At 44.2% G+C, this 15708-nt stretch overlaps 2 protein-coding genes across 2 annotated transcripts in view; both read left to right on the plus strand.

The window, feature by feature from the left end:
• Positions 1–15708, plus strand: part of LOC112640099 (zinc finger protein 764) — a 56746-nt gene that overhangs the window by 20656 nt on the left and 20382 nt on the right. The window lies entirely within an intron of this gene.
• On the plus strand, positions 6285–11334 carry ZNF785 (zinc finger protein 785). The gene is given in 3 exon segments (XM_049111264.1): positions 6285–6636; positions 6790–6903; positions 7900–11334. Coding segments are annotated over 3 exon segments (1431 nt in total). The 5' UTR covers positions 6285–6431; the 3' UTR covers positions 9012–11334.

Below are 15708 nucleotides of genomic sequence, written 5' to 3' on the forward strand. Positions count from 1 at the left end.
AAGTCTGTGTCCTGTCTGCTGCTAATCAGGAGTCATTCTTACAAATAAAATACTATCTTCCCAGAAGAATTGGTACAAATCTCCTATAAATGTTATTCAAGAAATGAGCTTTGGAAGTAAAGTAAGTCAGTCTCTCTCTCTTTTTTCTAACGATGTTATTTGTTTATTTAAGAGACAGACATAGCAAGCAAGAGAGAGCACGAACTGGGTAAGGGACAGAGAGAAGCAGACTTCCCGCTGAGCAGGGAGCCTGATTCAGGGCTCAATCTCAGAACTCCAGGATTATGATGATCATGATCTGAGCCGAGGGGAGGTGCTCAAATGACTGAACCATATAGTTGCCCCTGGCTACTTTTAATCTAAAATGAAGGGCAGCCCTGGTGGCGCAGCAGTTTAGCGCCGTCTGCAGCCCAGGGCATGATCCTGGAGACCCTGGATCGAGTCCCACATCAGGCTCTCTGTATGATGCCTGCTTCTCCTCTGCCTGTGTCTCTGCCTCTCTCTCTCTCTCTCTCTCTGTCTCTCTGTCTCTATGAATAAATAAATAAAATCTTTAAAAAAAATAATCTAAAATGAAAAATAATGGGGCACCTGGGTAGCTCAGTCAGTTAAGTGTCCAACTCTTGATTTTAGCTGAGATCATGATCTCAGGTCCTGGGATAAGCCCTGCATCATGCTCCCTGCTGAGTGGTGTGTCTGCTTGTCTCCCTCTGCCCCTCCCGCAGCATGCATGCTCTCTCTGTTTCTTTAAAATAAATAAATAAACCTTTAAAAAAAATAAAATGAGGGCAGCCTGGCTGGCTCAGCGGTTTAGCACCACCTTCAGTCCAGGGCCTGATCCTGGAGACCCGGGATTGAGTCCCACGTCCGGCTCCCTGCATAGAGCCTGCTTTTCCCTCTGCCTGTGTCTCTGCCTCTCTCTCTCTCTGTGTCTCCCATGAATAAATAAATAAAATCTTTTAAAAATTATTTATTTATTCATGAGAGAGAGAGAGAGAGAGAGAGAGAGGCAGAGACACAAGCAGGCTCCATGCAGGGAGCCTGACGTGAGACTCAATCCCAGGTCTCCAGGATCAGGCCCTGGACTGAAGGTGTAGCTAAACCGCTGAGCACCCCCAGCTGCCTGATAAAATATTTCTGACTGATAAATCTGAAAAGGAATTTGAATCTAGAATATATTTTAAAAACTCTTACTCCGATACCAAAGCTAGACAAAGACATTATAAGAAAAGAAAGTTACAGACCAATCCCTTATAAATATTAATACAAAAGTACTCAAAAAATACTAGCAAACCAAAGCAGTATATTAGAAGGGTTATACACTATGACCAAGTAGGATATATTCCTGGAATGCAAGAACGCTTCAACAAATGAAAATCAGTCAATGTAATATGGATACCACAATAAGAGGACAAGGAAAAAAAGGTCAGCTCAATGCAGTAAAAGAATTTGACGAAATTCAATATCCTCTCATGACAAAAACACTCAATAAATTTGAAATACAAGGGACACCTGGGTGGCTCTGGTTGAGCATCTGCCTTTGGCTCAGGGCATGATCCTGCAGTCCCGGGATCGAGTTCCACATGGGGCTCCCTGCATGGAGCCTGCTTCTCCCTCTGCCTCTGTCTCTGCTTCTCTCTCTGTGTGTGTCTCTCATGAATAAATAAACAAAATCTTTAAAAAAAAATTCAAAATAGAAGAAAACTTCCTCAATATGATAAAGGCAATAGATGAACAACCCATACCTAACATCACACTCAATGGGGAAAGACTGAAAACTTTCCCCCTAGAATCAGGAACAAGACAAAGAAGCCCAGGTTTTTGGTGGTGGTGTTGTTTTTAACATTTTATTTATTTTTTAAAGTAGGCTCCACATCCAATGTGGGGCTTGAACCCACAACCCCAAGATCAAGAGTCGCACATCCTGTATTGACTGAGCCAGCCAAGTGCCCCAAGGAATCGACTTTTGCCACTTCTTTTCAATACTGTATATAATATAAAGAAACAAAGTGGAAAGGAAGAAGTGAAATGATCTCTATTCACAGATGACAAGATCTTATATCTAAAAAACCCTAGAGATTAAACACACACACACACACACACTGTTGGAGCTAAGAAATAAATTCAGCAAAGTGGCAAGATGCAAAATCAACACACAAAAATCAGTTGCATTTCCATATGCTAGCAATGAATAATCCAGAAAGGTAATTAGGAAAACAATTCCAGGGATCCCTGGGTGGCGCAGCGGTTTGGCGCCTGCCTTTGGCCCAGGGCACGATCCTGGAGACCCGGGATCGAATCCCACGTCAGGCTCCTGGTGCATGGAGCCTGCTTCTCCCTCTGCCTATGTCTCTGCCTCTCTCTCTCTCTCTGTGTGACTATCATAAATAAATTTAAAAAAATAAATAAATAAATAAATAAAAAAAAAGGAAAACAATTCCATTTACCATAGCATATTAAAAAGAATAAAATACTTGGGAATGAATTTAACTAAGGAGGCAAAAGACCTGTATACTGAAGACTACAAAATACTGCTGAAATAAATTAAAGACCTAAATTAATGGAAAAACACCTTGTGTTCATGGATTGGAAGACTTAATATTAAGATGGCAGCAATATCGAAAAAAATCTCCAGATTCAATGTAATCAAATCAAAATCACAAAGAAGATAAAGTTGTGAAAGAGAAGTGGTGGTTGTCAAACACTGCAGATGCACCAAATGCCATTTAATGGTACATTTTGAAAAATGGTTACTCCTGCCTTGTCTGAACATTAACTAGTTTGCTTCTCTTTTCTTTTTCCCCATTCTATTTAGGAAATTTTCAAACATAAAGTTGAAGCAATTTTACAGTGACCACTCATATACTCACCATCTCGTTCTAGCATTAACATTTTACTATACTTACTTTATTGCTTAACTATCCATCTCTCTACCAGTCCATTTTATGTTTTGATGCATTTCAAAGAAATTGTCAACATCAGTACACATTACTGATTTTTTGGTTAAACTGACACAGAATAGGGATGCCTGGGTATCTCAGGTTGAGCATCTGTCTTTGGCTCAGGTCGTGATCCTGGGTTGTGAGATCGAGTCTCACATCAGGCTCCAGTGGGAAGCCTGCTACTCCCTCTGCCTATGTCTCTGCCTCTCTCTGTTTCTCATGAATAAAAAAAAATTTAATAAATAAATAAACTGACATAATAAAATGCAAACAAATTTTAAGTGTGTGTTTGCTGAATCTGGCAATACATACACCCAAACCTCTATCAAAATACAGAACAGGGGCAGCCTGGGTGGCTCAGCAGTTTAGCGCTGCCGTCAGCCCGGGTGTGATCCTGGAGACCTAGGATTGAGTCCCACATCAGGCTCCCTGCATGGAGCCCGTTTCTCCCTCTGCCTCTGTCTCTGCCTCTCTCTGTGTGTCTCTCACGAATAAATAAAAAAATAAAATCTTAAAAAAAAAAAAAAATATATATATATAGAACATACCATCATCCTACAAAGTTCCCTTCCTGGTTAAACCCATCCTTATCCCACCACAGACAACTATTGCTCTAATTGTGTCCCCAGCACAGATTTATTTACCCTGTTATAAAGTGTTATACAACCGGAATCCTAAAGTGTGTATTCTTTCGTCTACAGCTTCTTTCATTCAACATAATCTCTTTGAGTAATGCTTCTTTTAGATCTTCAATTCTCAAATTCAGAGCTAGGAGAGTGCTCCTACGCCCAATACAGTACTTGATAAAGCTCAGAAATAGCTCCTCGATAATGTGACGTGTATTAGTTTCCCATTGCTACTGTAAGAAATTACCAAACTAGGTGGTTTAAAATAATGCAAATTTATTATCTTACAATTCTGTAGGTCAGAAATCTGGAAATGGGTCTTATGGGACTCAAATTAAAATGTTAGCAAAGGGGGACACTTGGGTGGCTCAGTGTTTGAGCATCTGCCTTTGGCTCAGGGCATGATCCCAGGGTCCTTGGATAGAGTCCCACATCAGGCCTCCTGCTGAAGGGGGAACCTGCTTCTCCCTCTGCCTATGTTTCTGCCTCTCTCTGTTTATCATGAATAAATAAAAATCTTTTAAAGAAAAAAGATGTGGGCAGCCTGGGTGGCTCAGCGGTTTAGCCTTCAGCCCAGGGCCTGATCCTGGAGACCCAGGATCGAGTCCCACGTCAGGCTCCCGGCATGGAGCCTGCTTCTCCCTCTGCCTGTGTCTCTGCCTCTCTCTCTCTCTGTATCTCATGAAGAAATAAATAAAATCTTAAAAAAAAAAAAGAAAAAAGAAAAAAGATGTTAGCAAGGTTGCATTCACCAATCTCTAGAGGAGAATCCTTTCCTTGCCTTTTCCAGCCTCTAGAGGCTACCCAAAGTCTTTGGTTTGTGTCCCCGTTCCAGCAATCCATCATTCCCACCAGTTTTTGTTGTCACATCTTCAACTTTGATCTTCCCACTCCCTCCATTTTTTTCTTTACATAAATTAACTCATTTATTATAGGCTAGCAATGTTTCAAATGAAAAAAATTCCTTCAGTCTTCCAATAGTCGACTTTACTGTGACAACAGAAGTGGTCTTGTAGGGATCCCTGGGTGGCTCAGTGGTTTAGGCCTGCCTCTAGCCCAGGGCATGATCCTGGAGTCCTGGGATCAAATCCCACATCGGGCTCCCTACCATGGAGCCTGCTTCTCCCTCTGCCTGTGTCTCTGCCTCTCTCTCTGTGTTTCTCTCATGAATAAATAAATAAAATCTTAAAAAAAAAAAAGTGGTCTTGTAGGTTCAGACACCACTAGCTTCCATTTTCATGTAGGAACCACAATGCCAGTTCATGTTTTCATCTTTGGTTTGTCACAGAGGGAGCACAAATGTACTTGGGAGTGCTGGCTTATTTCGATTTTCTTTTTCTTATTTTTATTTTTAAAGATTTTACTTATTTCTTTGAAAGAGAGAGACAAGTCAGGAGAGGGGCAGAGGGAGAGGGAGTGCAGACTTTTCGCTGAGTAGGGAGCCCTCCTAGAGACTCCACATGCCCCTCTGAATAGTATTCTATGAATAGTATTCCATGAATAGTATTTTAATTAATATTCCACAATATATTTATTCATTCTTCTACTGTTGTGGATAGTTTCTGGGTTTTGGCTATTGCAATTGGTGTTGTTGTGAACATCTGAACACATGTCTTTCAGTAAATATATGCACTTCTTTCAGTAAATGTATGCATTTCAGTAAACTTTTTGGTAATATGCATGCACTTCTGTTGGGTATACATGGAGGAGTGGAATTGCTGGGTCATAGGTATGCATATATTTACCTTTAGTAGATACTGCAAGTTTTCCAAACTACTTGTACCAACTTACACTCCACTTGTATTTTAAAAGTGTTCCATATTTACAAAACTTACTTTTGCCTATATAGTCTATTGAATTTGGTTAAATTATGAAATAGAATGGATATCCACATGAATTGTAAAGCTATATTATGTCTTCAAAGTGGTTTCGCTGTGAGGATGGACAGCTTTTTTGTTATATCTCTAGAACTTTTCTTTTCTGTTCCTATGAATATTACTTAGTTGGGAAAGCTTGCAAAACAGATCAAGGGATAGATGATCTGATTTGTCTCCCAGTTTTATTACTCATTTATGAGCTGTAATTTAAACACAAGTTTTCCGATTGACACAGGGTACAGTAAGCACTTAGCTAAGCACTTAGCTGAGCCTGGAAGCCAGATCACTTTGAATTTGGCTCTGCCGCCCGTGGGCAGTCACCTGGGCTTTCTGTCCCTCAGCTGCTGCGTCCGTGAAAGGCAAGACATTTGCAACCTCGGGGCATGGGCCAAACCAAGTACCGGGTAGGAACAGGGGCTGGCGGGGCCCTGAGTACCCAGAGCAGGAGGGGATGGGCCATCCCTCACTTCCATCATCTCCAGAATCGGCCTCAGTCTTCGCTCGTCAGCTTTTACTCACCTGCAAGCCCAGGAGATCTGCATCTGCTCGCAACAGGTCTCACGTAAGTAGCAGAAAGGAGTAGCTCCAATCCGTCAAAACTTCTGTTTTAGGTCCTGTCGCAGAAAAACCAGGGGAAAAGAGAGCCTACAGTCTCTCAGCGCCCGGCACCTACACACCAGTCTTTCCCTCAGCCTTTCAAATAGGCCGCTCCGGAACGACCAATCACTGCCCGCCTTCTTCCCCTGTTCGCCCGGCGCCGTCCAATCAACGCACGTCACCTACGGTTGACGGCGCTGCGGCTCCGACTTCCCTTCTGGCTCTTCCCTCGGTAGGTAAGGGCAGACAGGGAAGGCGAGGGAGGTTGAGGCTGGGGAGACGCCATGTTGGTTAAGGGCAGTGCTATGGCCCTTAGGGACTTTTTGAGAAGATAGCGTTTCCACGTATTCCGGAAGCGTCTCCTGGCTTAGCACTGAAGAGTTTTTCCCATGGCGCCGCCTCTGGCCCCGCTCCCGGTGGATGTACCCGGGGAGGCCGGGAGCGGACCCACGAGAGAAAGCAGACCCGGGGCCGTGAGCTTCGCGGACGAGGCCGTGTACTTCTCCCCGGAGGAGTGGGGGTGCCTGCGGCCGGCGCAGAGGGCCCTGTACCGGGACGTGATGCGGGAGACCTACGGCCTCCTGGGCGCGCTCGGTGAGGCCTTGCTGTCCAGCCAGCACCTAGTAATCCGTGGGGAAGCGGTACTGATGTCCCCAGAGACGAGTGGGCTGAAATGTGGGCACTGAGGAAGCACCCTCATCCTCCCCTCTCAGGTTCTCAGCCGGACCCAATGTTTCCCCTCCGCAGGATTTTCAGGCCCCAAACCCGCTTTTATTTCTTGGGTGGAAAGAGAGGTCGAGGCGTGGAGCTGGGAGGCCCAGGATCCAGAGGTTGTCATCAGAGACAGGGGAAAGATAACAGGTACTTAAATTCAAACCCAGTATGGGACCTTTGAGAATCCCCTCCCCCAACACAGATCCACTGGACACAGTGCCCCCTTTACAGCCCCATCATATCTCCCTACACCTCACCTTCAGAAAGTTCCAATCTCACTGCAAAATGGCTCAGAGAACCGCTAAATTGGGATTTACTGCACCACTTAATTAGACAGGGAAACCCTGGTTTAGTGCAAAATAGAGCTTGAGTTGACAGGGCAGCCAAGGGAAAGGACAAACACATCTGTAATTTGATTTTTAAAAATTTTTAGTTATTTATTCATGAGAGACACAGAAGGAGAGCCAGAGACACAGGCAGAGCGGGATGCGGGACTCGATCCCAGGACCCCAGGATCAGGCCCTGAGCTGAAGGCAGACATTCAACCACGGAGCCACCCAGGCATCCCTGTAATTTGATTTTTGCTGTGTAATATAATGAAGACAAGTGTTCTTTTTTTGATATTATGTGGATCACATGGTAATGATAGTGTCATTCATCAGAGATTTATTTTATTTTTAAAGATTTATTTATTTATTTATGATAGACACACACAGAGAGAGAGGCAGAGACACAGGCAGAGGGAGAAGCAGGCTCTATGCCAGGAGCCCAACGGCGGATTCGATCCCGGGACTCCGGGATCCTGCCCTGGGCCAAAGGCAGGCGCCAAAACGCTGAGCCACCCAGGGATCCCTCATCAGAGATTTTAAAGTCAAGAAAACGCGTTTTCTCTGCAGCCATGTCCCAATAAATGCTTATTCCCAGGTCTTCCTATGGTACTGAGAGTACAATCCAAGTGTAGACATTTTGGCAATGGCCCTGAATGGCACCAAGGGACATCATTTAATGGCTACTTTGCAAAAGGATCATAAACAGGTTCAGGACTGTAAGCTCTATGAGGGCTGAGACCATCCTACCCTCACTGCCTGACATAACAGTAGAGCTTAAATATTGTTGACATCTCCATTTATTTCCTGTTTTCAGAGCTTTCTTGCATTAACACCATCCAGACGATGAAATCTGCTTTTACTCCAGGATAGCTTTCTAGGCTTGAGGAGGCCCCAGTCTCAGAACCTGCCAGATACTCAGACATTCATGCTACTTCCCAGGGCAGGCCACTGTATGGAACTATGGAATGTGCTACTGAGTTTCAAGTTTTATCTTTTCCCATCCCAAGATCCAGGGATGTGAGTGAAGAAAAAGAACTGAAGAAGAGTCCAAAGCAAAAAGAGATGGAGCATGAGGAACTGTCTGAGGAAGTGTCTATCGAGGAGTGGTTGCCATCCAGCAGGCCCCCTGGTGCCAGTCACAAAGCTGCAGGCCCAGAACTCTGCTGGAACTCTGGGCAGAGCCCTATCAAGCCTTGGTTCAGGGGCACTCCAAACCGTAAATCACCCTACTCTTGCTCAGACTGTGGCCGCAACTTCAGTTACCCCTCCCTCCTGGCCAACCACAAGCGGGTCCACTCTGGGGAGCATCCCTTCCCCTGTGACCAGTGCCAGGCTCGTTTCTCCCAGCACAAGTACCTGCTCCAGCATCAGTTCATCCACACAGGTGAAAAGCCCTACTCCTGCCCTGATTGTGGGCGATGTTTCCGCCAGAGGGGTTCCCTGGCCATCCATAGACGAGCTCACAGTGGGGAGAAGCCCTACCCATGCCCAGACTGCAAAAGTCGCTTTACTTACCCCTACCTGCTAGCCCTTCACCAGCATAAGCACACAGGTGAGAAGCCCTATAGCTGTCCCAGCTGTGGCCTTTGTTTTGCCTACAGCTCCCTGCTGGCTATCCACAGGCGCACACATACAGGCAAGAAGCCCTACCCCTGCCCAGACTGTGGCCTCCGCTTTACCTACTTGTCTCTCCTCAGTCACCAGCGCATTCACTCTGACAGCCGGCCCTTCCCCTGCTCACAGTGTGGGAAAGGCTTTAAGCGCAAGTATGCCTTGGAAGCCCATCAGTGGATCCATCGCTCTGGCAAGAGGCCAAGGTGGCAGCGACCCACAGTAGGGCATTTAGAGCCGATCCTTGTTTTGGGAAGCCAAGATCCCCCAGTTCATTTCAGGTATTTTCCAGATATATTTCAAGAATGTGGGTGATAGAGCTCACGAGAGATGATTAGTTTTCTTTGGAAGGGAAAAGGCAAAGTTTATGCATGCGGGGGATAAGGAATGGAAAGGAAGTAGCATTTAAAGAAAACAAAGCTCTGAGTTAAGGGAGCACGGAGCTGGTCCTTTGGATGGAGGCAGGAGTCTGAAACTTGGGAGAGTTCTTCCCTGCAAATCATTCACCTACCTGGCTTTTTCCCCTGGATTGTTCTCTCCCATAGAGCATTCTGCTTTCTGGCCTGTATATCTCCTGTTCCTCAGAGATGGGGTCCCCGAGACACAAGAGCCTATTAGAGGAGTCTGTACCCTCTGAGTATCCCCTGGAATAAAAGGCACACCTAGGGCCTATCCCCAATGGGGGAAGCTCATCCAAGGATTCTTTTAGCCAGTGTAGGTGAAATTTTTGGCAAGGAGGCACATGTGGTGTCAAGCCACTGTTGGCACTCTTTGGTCTTAAAATCCTAATGGTGACCATAGGGAGAACAATGGCTTCAGGTGGAGAACTGTCCTGCCCCATCTTACTCTGCACATAGTATACAAAAGTGTCCAACTTAGCTTAAAGGTTTTTCCCCTCAAACTTTTATGAGTTAGTGATTGCAGTGTTTTTTTCTTCAGATATTAGCATGTTCTCTGGATTTTACACCTTCTGAATAAAGATGTGTTCTTGGGGACGCCTGGGTGGCTCAGCGGTTGAGCGTCTGCCTTCGGCCCAGGGCGTGATCCCTGAGTCCTGGGATTGAGTCCCACATGGGGCTCCCTGCATGGAGTCTGCTTCTCCCTCTGCCTGTGTCTCTGTCTGCCTCTCTCTCTGTGTCTCTCATGAATAAATAAATAAAAATAAAAATAAAAAAGATGTGTTCTTGGGCCACAAGCAGCGGGAAACATAATGCCAGCACTTTTGTTTAAGAGAGTAAATTACTTGTGATTAGACTTGAAATCAAGGCCAGGTATCTCCAGTCTAATTTTTATTGTAATGCTTGTATGTGTCAGCAGTTAAGAAATGTTTTTCTGACCCATTTTGATCTGCTAGTCTTACTTTTGATCAGGAGACTTTTTTTTTTTTTTTTTAAGATTTTTATGTATTTGAGAGAGTGCACACAAACAGAAGGGGCAGAGGGAGAAGCGGGAGAAGCAGGTTCCTTGCTGAGCAGGGAAGCCTGATGCGGGGCTCCATCCCAAGACCCCAGAATCATGACCTGAGCTGAAGGCAGCTGCCTAACCAACTGAGCCACCCAGTCGGTTAGGCCAGTAGGACTAAGGACATCTCCATGCCAGGAGTCATACTGGGGGAATCAATGGCAGATGCCCCAAATTTTTCTTTAAGAGTTGTAAGGGGATGCCTGCATGGCTCAGCGGTTGAGCATCTGCCGTCAGCCCAGGGTGTGATCCTGGAGTCCCAGGAGTGAGTCCTACATCGGGCTTCCTATATGGAGCCTGCTTCTTCCTCTGCCTGTGTCTACCTCTTTCTGTGTCTCTCATGAATAAATAAATAAATAAATAAATAAATAAATAAATAAATAAATAAATAAAATCTTTAAAAATAAAAAAAAAGTTGTAAGAATTGTATGAGAAACACTCATGCCCATCATTTAGATTCCACAGTTAATCTATATTCTAGAATTGTGCTACATTTGTAGATCAATCCATCTCCTATCTGTTCATTTATGCATCTTATTTCACAGTACATTGCAGGCATTTTTATACTTCATCCCTAAACACTTGAACACAAGGCTAAGCTTTACATAATAAACTTTGGCTCTCCCTTAAAATTCAAATGTACTGCAACGCCTGGGTGGCTCAGCAGTTGTGTCTGCCTTTGGCTCAGGGCGTGATCCACCGTCCTGGGATCGAGTCCCATATCAGGCTCCTTGCGTGGAGCCTGCTTCTCCCTTTGCCTCTGTCTCTGCCTCTCTCTGTGTCTCTCATGAATAAATAAAATCTTAAAAAAAAAAGTTCAAATGTACTGGGGTGCCTTGGTGGCTCAATCCGTTGAGTTTTGCCTCTTGGTTTCAGCTCGGGTCATGATCTCAGGGTTGTGAGATTGGAGCAGGGCCTGAGCTCAGTGTGGAGTCTGCTTGAGATTCTCTCCCTTTCTCTCTGCCCCTCACCCCGCTTGCACACACACACACACACACACACACACACTCTAATAAAATGTTTTTAAAAAACTCAAATGCACCCTGTTATAGACAAGTAAAATTTATAAATTATAATTACCTTTGTATGTTTTATAACTTCTTTTAATTATATCTGATCAAGATTCTGGAACAAACATATACAATTTGGTGGCCAATAAAACAATTTGAAAGTAAAAGCATCTTTGAATTTTTATGTTTGGCTGGAAAAACAACATGACACTGACCACTTAAGATGGTGCAGTTTTAGTCTTATAGTCATTTTTTTTTTTTTTTTTAAGATTTTAGTTATTGAGGGAGAGAGCACAAGCATGGGGAGAGGCGGAGGGAGAGGGAGAAGCAGACTCTCTGCTGAGCAGGGAGCCAGACATGGGGCTCGATCCCAGGACCCCGGGATCACAACCTGAGCCAAACTCAGGTGCCCCTAGTCTTATAGTCTTATTACTTAACACCGAAGTTTATTGTTTAGTTCCATTTCCTTATGTTTTCTCCATCCCTGGTGCGAAAAGAAGCAATTTATAACACAGTACCCAAGTAAATAAAGGTATTTTTTGGTCTAGATAAAATCCTCTGGGGATGCCTGGGTGGCTCAGCAGTTGAGCGTCTACCTTCGGCTCAGGTCTTGATCCCAGGACTCCCAGGATCACACCCTGAGCCGAAGGCAGACACTCAACCGCTGAGCCACCCGGGCATCCCTGTTTTGTTTTGTTTAGTTTTTGTTTTTGTTTTTGTTTTTTTTTTAATTTTTATTTATTTGTGATAGTCACAGAGAGAGAGAGAGAGAGAGGCAGAGACACAGGCAGAGGGAGAAGCAGGCTCCATGCACCGGGAGCCCGACGTGGGATTCGATCCCGGGTCTCCAGGATCGCGCCCTGGGCCAAAGGCAGGCGCCAAACCGCTGCGCCACCCAGGGATCCCTGTTTTTGTTTTTTTTAAGGTAAAGTTGATTCTCTGTTTAGAAGGAGACTCCTATGTGAAGATACGTTTTTCCTTATTTCAGTTCTACACTATTCACCACAATGAGTGCAGTGAGGCCCCTCCAGGACTCATGTTTTAAAAAGTTATAAAAATAAGTAATTATTGGGATGCCTGGGTGGCTCAATGGTTGAGCATCTGCCTTGGGCTCAGGTTGTGATCCCGGGGTCCTGGGATTGAGTCCTGCATTGGGCTCCCCGCACAGAACATGCTTCTCCCTCTGCCTGTGTCTCTGCCTCTCTCTGTGTGTCTCTCATAAATAAATGGGTAAAATCTTAAAAAAAAAAAAAAAAAAAAAAAAAAAGTAATTGTTGAGGTGAAATCAGCAGAAGTCATACCAAAAGCCAGAGTATTCCAGGTGAAAAACAGCAAGGGTGGGGCAAGGAAACAAAAGATGGAGAAGGTACTAGCTTGGTCAACAATGAAGAACATTTGGGAACATAAAGGAGAGATAGCGTGTGCTAGGGCAGGCAGGAGAGCCAAGCAAGGAGTTCCAAGGCTCCCAGATTCCCAGACCGGACAATGGACTGCTGTCAACAGAGATGTAGGTTTTGTTTGTTAATCCCAAGGACCAGCCCCATGTTTACCAAATAGCATCTGGCCTTCTGCCTGATGGCAAGAATAGTCCCAACAGGGATGTCTGGGTGGCTCACTGGTTGAGTGACTGCCTTTAGCTTGGGGCATGGTCCGGAGTTCCAGGATCAAGGCCCACACTGGGCTTCCCTTGAGGAGCCTGCTTCTCCCTCTGCCTATGTCTCTGCCTCTCTCTCTGTGTGTGTCTCTCATGAATAAATAAATAATTTTTAAAAAAGGAATATTCCCAATATACTATTAGATACAGCTATCTAGTATTTATAGTCCAATGCCACAAACTATTAAGATGATCCATCTTGACTAAAAACTAGAAAGATAACTGAATCTAGGAAGCAGAGGATACAATGCAGGACAGTAGGGAAGTCAGACCCTGGATGACAGCTGAGGCCCAGGCAAGTCTGGACAGAGTAGACCATAGGGTCAAGGAAGGATTCCCAAGGGAAAACAGTAATTTGAGATTTGATGCTATCCCTGGTAATTTAGAACTTAAAGAACCAATGGGACACCTGAGTGGCCCAGTCAGTTGTCTGCCTTAGGCTCAGGTCATGGTCCTGCGCTCCACATCAGGCTCCCTGTTCAGCATAGAGTCAGCTTCTCCCTCTCTCCCTCACCCCACTTATGCTCTCTCTCACTCTCCCTCAAATGAATAGATAAAATATTTAAAAAATAAAAACTCGGAAAACACAGATAATGCAAGGAGAAAGGGAAGACACTTAGAAAATTTTTAAAAGGCAAACAATGACAATGGCAATCATATTACAATACATACATTTATCAAAACATGTACACCTTACATTTACAGTGTTCTAGGTCAAATATGTTTCAATAAAAAAGAGCAAACAGTTGACAAGAAAGGAAACAATCATAGCATGTATAGGAATTGTTAAGATATTAATTAATTAATTCATTCATTCATTCATTTATTCATTTTAGATAGAGCTCCTGCAGCAAGCAGGGGAAGGGGCAGAAGGTGAGAGAGAAGAACAAGCAGACTCTGTGCTGAGCATGGGGCTCGCTCTCACCACCCTGAGATTATGACCTGAGCAGAAATTAAGAGTTAGACACTTAACTGACTGAGCCACACATGCACCCCAGGAAACCTTATAATTTATTGCATTATGTTGGGAAAAGAGATGAGGGAGATGAGGCTAGAAACTAAGCAAGTATCATAGCAGGATGCCTAAAAATAATTTCTAAAATAAATATATCAAGAAACAACAGTAAAAGCATATTTTTTCAGAGGTTTTTTTTTTTTTTTTTTTTAGAGTGAGAGAAAGCATGTGTGCACATAGGTGGGTGCAAGCAGGGTATGGGGGGCAGAAAGGGAGAATCTAAAGCATATTTTTAAAAAAATAAAAGCTCAGGACGCGTGGGTGGCTCAGTGGTTGGGTGTCTGCCTTTGGCTCAGGGCAGGATCCCAGATTCCTGGGATAGAGTCCTGCATCCAGCTCTTCGCATGGAGCCTGCTTTCTCCCTCTGCCTGTGTCTCTGCCTTCTGTATCTCTCATGAATAAATAAAATCTTAAAAGAAATAAATAAAAGGTCTATTAGAAAGGCTAAGACTTAAAAGTGTATTGATCCAGTTTGTGAAGACGAAAAAGTTCTAGAGAGGATGGTGGTGATGGTTGCACAACAATGTGAATGTACTTTTTTTTGAAAAATATTTTATTTATTTATTCATGAGAGACACAGAGACAGAATGAGATTCAGAAACACAGGCAGAGGGAGAAGCAGGCTCCATGCAGGGAGCCCAACGTGGGTCTCAATCCTGGGTCTCCAGGATCACACCCTGGGCTGCAGGCGGCGCTAAACCGCTGCGCCACCGGGGCTGCCCATGAATGTACTTAATACCGCTGAACTGTACACTTAAAAATGGTTAAGATGGCAGTGAAATATGTCAGACACAAAAGGACAGGTATTATATGGTTCCACTTACATTAGGTACCTAGAATAGGGAAATTCATAGGCATATAAAGCAGATTCGAAGTTACCAGAAGGTGGGGAAGAGAATGAGAAGTGACCACCTAGTGGATTCTCAGTTTCCTTTTGCAGTGGTGAAAATGGTTTGGAAATAATGATGAAGAATGCATGGCATTATGAATATAATTAATGTCACTGAACTGTACACTTAAAAACAGTTAAAATGGCAAACTATTTCTTGTACATTTTACCACAATTTAAAAAAATAATGTAATATACCAAAACCCATTGAACTGTACAATTTAAATGCACGGATGATCTACTGAGTGAATTTTATCTCAAAGTGGTTAAATAAAATGCCTTACACAAATGTTCACAGCTGGGGCACCTGTGTGGCTCATGGTTGAGCATCTGCCTTTGGCTCAGGTTGTGACCCCAGGGTCCTGGGATTGAGTCCCACGTTGGGCTCCCCGCAGGAGGCCTGCTTCTCCCTCTGCCTGTCTCTGCCTCTCTCCATGTCTCTCAGGAATAAATAAATAAAACCCTTAAAAAAAATGTTCACAGCAACATAAAAGGTGAAAACAAGTCAAATTTCTATCAACTGAGGAATGGATAAATGTGGTATATGGGTATCTCCTCACTTCTTCTTCTTTTTTTTTTTTTTTTTAAGAGAGTATTTGAGAGGGAGAGTGCACATGTAAGCGCTGTGGGAAGGGGCAGACGGAGGAGAGAGAAACACAAGCAGACTCTGTACTAAGCACAGAGCCAGACTCGAGGCTCAATCCCACCACCCCAAGATCAGACTTGAGCCAAAACCAAGAGTTGGACAGCCAACCAATTGTGCCACCCAGGCATTCCCTTTTCGAAAGCTCCCATTAGGCCACTTTGCTTTAAGAAAAAACTATATTAGTACCTGTTTTCGCTAACTAAAAGAAATCTGAAGAAGATTTTTATTTTTACAGAGGCAGCTCACACCTTGAGCAGCGAAAGTGGTGTGGCCAAGCTCTGCATCAAGCTACTGTAGCTTTGAGCTGTGTGATCATCTGTGCTTGATCTAGTATGTG

The sequence above is a fragment of the Canis lupus genome, chromosome 6 (genome assembly GCF_003254725.2).
Source record: "Canis lupus dingo isolate Sandy chromosome 6, ASM325472v2, whole genome shotgun sequence".
Classification (NCBI taxonomy): domain Eukaryota; kingdom Metazoa; phylum Chordata; class Mammalia; order Carnivora; family Canidae; genus Canis; species Canis lupus.